The following is a 5,182-nucleotide window of genomic DNA, read 5'->3' as shown; positions in this document are numbered from 1 at the left end:
CTAGAGATCGATGATAATCCCTTTTAACCTATGAAACAAGATTGAATTACCAAATTGTCCATGTAAAGTGTTGAAATTCTCAGTCTTGTCCAGCATCTTGATGAAACTTCCAGCAAGTGCTAAAGTGGAGCCGACGACTTGGAGAATGGTATGCGCTCGTCTCTTGTCTCTGAATCTTAAGACTCCGGACCAGCCATTGTCAGCGGATAAACTAAGTATAGCTTCCGCCATGAGGAGTTGGTACTAAAATTAAAAAAAAAATGTGTTCCTTAATAGCATTGCATTTTTTAGGTCTTCCAGATGATGCCATTTTTATCTATATATTCACTACAGACGTCAAAGTCTGTTATGTGGATTTTAAAGTGACTTCATTGTAATAACAAAGTGATGTAACAATAATGAATTGATAAAGTGCATTTCATTTCAAAGATTAAAAAATTACATAGAAATAATTTTGTTGATTTGTCTTAAGCAATAAATTGTTTTCTATTTTAAAGATCAGTTGATTTAAAAATATATTATTGTTTTTATTTATTAATTAAACTATGTCAACTTAAGCTACACATAAATAGAAAAAGATTTTAATGTTTTTCTAGTTTCTCGAATATGTCACAAAAAGATAAAGTACGTTTATTTTAATTGAAATTCCACTTACCCCAATTACACATAATATTATGTGTTGCGGAGTACTTCCCAGCGGCAATCCATTTCTCAATGAGAAAATAAGACAAATTCCCACTACTAAACCGATCAAAAGGTGGGATAGAATGTTTAGTGTTGCCTGAAATATTTTCAGTGCATAGAGCCCTCCCTCGACCTTACTACTTTCGATGTCCACTGTCATTTTGTCTGTCCGCGAGAAGCGCTAAAGGATGAGTGGTGTCCACTAAATTCCATTATTTTATTTATGAGAGCGAATATCGTTTTTCTTATCTTGTTCGAGATTAATTTGACATGGAAGGGCTGAGTCAATGGATCAGTACGATTGTGGCATTTGCAAATCGTTGCACATCTAGGGAGGTATGTAAAATTTGTGTGTAGTGCTATTCAAATTATATAAAGTATAGACTTAGTCTGAATTACAATAGATAAGAATATTTTCAAGTAGAATATTACATAAATATTAATGTTAAAATGAATACTTTCTTTTTAGTTTTTATATTATAGTATATATTTTTTTGTATTTTATTTTGACATGGATGCATAAAATTATTCATACAAAACAAATTTATCATTATGAATCGTATTAATAAACTTATCTTAATTGATCAAATGTTTAGTAATATTTTCCTTTCAACGATATATAGTAAAACAAATTTTATACTTATTTTTTAATCAGTAAAATTACATAGAACATTTTCATAATAAACGAAAACATAATCCAAGATTTGTAACATTGTCTTATTATCGTGATGCATTACAGTAGTTTTATATGACGTAAGTATTTATATTTTAGTAGTTTAGATGGTTAAGAAAATACTTTTAACTCCTACTTACAGGGGCTTACTCCTATATCTATAATTGGCCTATGTTTGTACTTATAATAAGAAAATTCCATCGAATAATACTTTCATATAAAATGTGGACAGGCCAATTATTCATACAAATATTTACGTGAAGAAAATCTTGATACACATTGGTAAAATCTTGCACATTTAAGTCGTCATTTGTCTCGTTTTGTCATAGTAAAAAAGATAGATCCAGCATTAGGTAAAGTATCATAACATTATTTAGATTTCAAGGAAAAAAGATGACGTAGACATTTACGGTTATGTTAATATCACTATAATATATAAAGTAAGACAGATACTATTCATCAAGTGTATTTTAATACAAATATTTACAAAAATACCTTAATCTATTATACATAATGATGGCTATTTCCATGATAATCTGTTCTGCTACCTATTATAACTTTATTAATATCCTGCTAATGAGATTCCATACCGTTTTACTTTAATGGGATCATATTCCAAAAGTTTAAATAAATGTTTAAACAGGATTATATATTATATGGAATTCGGCATACCATGAAACTAATTACTTACTAATTGGTAGCTTTTCTTTGCAAAGTTAATAGCAGGATTGATAATAATGATAACAGTAAAACAGGCAGTGCAGCCTATCAAAGTATCAGTAAAGTTATTTGTTGCCCACATTCTGAAGAAGATATAGTCAAAACCGTAGCACAAACTGATAGAGGCACATCCGAAGGCGGCAACCCCAAAGCAGATGTGAGTAAGTTTCGAAATGTTTCCTGGACAGAATCGCCGCCATTCAAATGCGTAAAGAGAGGTTACACCGTTGACGAGGCTGACAGTTGTGAAAACCATAGCAGCTAAACCTGTGAATTTAAATATATTAATAGATTCGAGTACTGGAGACACAAAAAGTTGTTGTTGCAGAAATCCTGCGCAATTATCTTCACTTATTATACCTATTGAATCTAATTCAAATGATAGTAAATCAACATGAATATTGTTGTCTTGAGTGTTCGAATAACGGCTGTGGACCAATGCACTCAGATATAGAGACCAGGCCAGGGAGCCCACAAAAGCCAGAAGCACTGAATACGATCGTATTTATAAAGAACTCAAAATTATTAGTAATGTAAGTGATGTAATAAATTGATGATTGATATAGTAGTTTAATTTAAAGTGATATGAATAAACGTTATACGGCACAATGATGGAGTTTTATTATTAAATTAAAAAACAAAAGATCCTTTGATTATAATTGTATCTCACTATTAAAGGTAGTTCCTAAAGTGCATACACTAAATTTCAGAATCAATGTATTTTATTTGATACTTACCGAATTGGCCATGTAGAGAGTTGAAATTCTGAGTCTTACTCAGCATTAGTATGATACTACCGGCGACAGCTAATGCAGACCCCACCACTTGCAGAATAGTATGAGCCCTCCTCTTATCTTTGAATCTCAGGACCCCAGACCAGCCGTTGTCAGCTGATAGACTTAGAATTGATTCTGCCATTAGAAGTTGGTACTGAAATAGAAGCGACATAAGAAACTGTTAAAACCTATATATATATATATTATACTTCAATGTTATAGTTAACGTATATTTTTTATTAATGTGATTAGATGAGCTTTGAGGGCATATATAAATAAAATACATTGAGCTGTTCTGAGATGTTACAATACTATACAATTTTGTAGCAAAAAAAATTTGATTCAATTCATCGGTAATATTAAACTTTATATAGTTATGTGAGTTGTTTGCTTGATTTCAAGATTCTAATGGGCTTTGAGCGTTAGGATTTCTTTAAGCGAAACTAAACATATCACACATATTTTAATCACAATCATAGTCAGAAAACTTTTACGGAAAGCTACGTGGTCAATATAAATCAGTGTTTTTTATTACCTTATTGTTTTAGAATTAAACTATCAAAATATAGTCCGGTGTCCTTGTGTTTAGGCGTCACCAGGAAAGGATATATATATATATATATATATATATAGTCAGTGTCAGTAGATATATATAAATATATATCTACTGACAACTTGACACTTAATAACCACGTTTCATTCATTAAATTATTGCCTTTTATTTCATGTAAATGAAAAATATGGCATGGGCTGAGGATTTGAAAAGAACTTCAATGGCCACCTAAACCGAGACTCCTAGCGAGATCGAGTTGGCCGGTTTCGGTAAAATACTAAAGGTGTGGAAATTAGAGTCCAAAAACCAAAGAACAAGATTTCCGCCATACTTGGCTAAAATCATCGTGTGTGGACTGGATTGTGGCTTTAATTTGAATTTTACATCGGCGTACTAACAAGTGTCTCCGTCTCCAACTTTTATAGACACACATATGGTGACAGATGGAGGTAGTGCTCGAATAAGTTTTAGAATTAGGGTGCGCGATTTAAATTATATTAGTGTGGTTTTAAAATATAAAATCTCCACCTAGAACTTTCTTTTTTTAAATTTTTTTGAAGAAAACCCTGAACAATCGATAGCGGAACTGTAAATATATATGTATAACATTCCCTAAGTTAAGTTATTTAACTTACCCCAAGTACACACAAAATTATGTGTTGCGAGTTAGCATTCAACGGCAATCCATTACGAAAAGCGAAAATAAGAGATATACCAACAACTAAACCAATTAGTAGATGCGAAAGAATATTCAAAGTGGCTTGAAACACTTTTAGAGGATAATTTTCCCTTTCTTGCACTATTTCAGGATCCAGAGACATTTTGATTCTCACTTGAGCCACCAATTAATTTATTGTAAATTTAAATTTGAAGTACTTCTTCTCACGAGTCAAGTGTTATAAATGGCGTGTATCAAATTCTTTCTAATTATTTAACAGATCGCTTATCATTGATGACTTTTCTTATCGCTTTGGAGATTGCCAATTATGTTTTCTTATTATTTATTAAGCCATTGTGTCCCTGTTGAGTGTCTAACTTATTGAATATACAATAAGAATAAGGAAATTTTAATCAACGTATAAGTTATGAGTATGTAATGTAGCTTACATTAGGATGGACAACATAATGTCTGTACTTACTTACTTTAACAGCTAACAATAATTAGAAATATACTTATCATAAACCACATTTTTGAGGTCTTTGATTTCTATCAAATACCGATAAGTAAAGTCAAGTCATGCATGCAAACGCGTTTCGTTCAAGATTATAGTTTTAGACAATAGTGGCGATATTTGAAGATCAAAGGGTAGATCTTATCTAATAACCATTTTGTCATTTATACAGGTGTCATTTCGCGGATCAGGAATATACAAAAAAGTTTATAATTAGTATATACTCTATACATACAAAGAAATAAGTGTAGCGAATAGCGGCATTTGTTTTTCAATAATGGAAATCCTCATAGGCTAGTTGGTATGTCTTTTTTAACAATCTTGGTATGTACCTCAAAATAACTCTGCAACACCAGGGACCTGGAGGAATCAATATGCTCTGACACCCGGTTCGGAGTCTATTAAGCATTCTATTAAGCAAGTCTTGAAGGATATTACCTCTCAGATAGTCAAAGCTTCGAGTAATTACGCTCCATATGACATTCTAAAAAAAACTCGCACAAAACACGTGGGTTTAAAATTAATTTCTTTCGCACCAACGTGAAGAGTGTTGCGCTATATGTATACGAAACGTGGTATTAACCGTTAAGACCGATCCTGGGAA

The 5,182-nt window shown here is 31.7% G+C and overlaps 2 protein-coding genes across 2 annotated transcripts; both read right to left on the bottom strand.

The window, feature by feature from the left end:
* Window positions 1-844, bottom strand: LOC110991358. The gene is made up of 2 exons (XM_022256695.2): window positions 656-844; window positions 1-243 (listed from the first exon to the last, which is right to left on the bottom strand). Exons 1-2 carry the CDS (start codon window positions 842-844, stop codon window positions 1-3), a joined length of 432 nt encoding a protein of 143 aa, XP_022112387.2.
* A 500-nt stretch (window positions 845-1,344) lies between these two features.
* On the bottom strand, window positions 1,345-4,316 carry LOC110991346. The gene is made up of 3 exons (XM_022256682.2): window positions 4,042-4,316; window positions 2,815-3,007; window positions 1,345-2,344 (listed from the first exon to the last, which is right to left on the bottom strand). The coding sequence occupies exons 1-3, from the start codon at window positions 4,225-4,227 to the stop codon at window positions 2,037-2,039; spliced, it is 687 nt and encodes a 228-aa protein (XP_022112374.2). The 5' UTR covers window positions 4,228-4,316; the 3' UTR covers window positions 1,345-2,036.
* Between the last annotated feature and the right edge of the window lie 866 nt (window positions 4,317-5,182).

The sequence above is a fragment of the Pieris rapae genome, chromosome 6 (assembly GCF_905147795.1).
Source record: "Pieris rapae chromosome 6, ilPieRapa1.1, whole genome shotgun sequence".
Classification (NCBI taxonomy): Eukaryota; Metazoa; Arthropoda; class Insecta; order Lepidoptera; family Pieridae; genus Pieris; species Pieris rapae.
The sequence above is the reverse complement of the archived record's forward strand: the minus strand, read 5'-3'. Positions and strand labels throughout refer to the sequence as shown.

Coding starts and splice junctions, on each gene's coding strand:
- LOC110991346 (XM_022256682.2), bottom strand. CDS start 4,227: ATGTCTCTGGATCCTGAAATAGTGCAAGAAAGGGAAAATTATCCTCTA. Junction 3,008..4,041: donor TAATTTTGTGTGTACTTGGG/GTAAGTTAAATA, acceptor CTTCTATTTCAG/TACCAACTTCTAATGGCAGA. Junction 2,345..2,814: donor CTCTCTACATGGCCAATTCG/GTAAGTATCAAA, acceptor TTAAATTCACAG/GTTTAGCTGCTATGGTTTTC.
- LOC110991358 (XM_022256695.2), bottom strand. CDS start 844: ATGACAGTGGACATCGAAAGTAGTAAGGTCGAGGGAGGGCTCTATGCA. Junction 244..655: donor TAATATTATGTGTAATTGGG/GTAAGTGGAATT, acceptor TTTTAATTTTAG/TACCAACTCCTCATGGCGGA.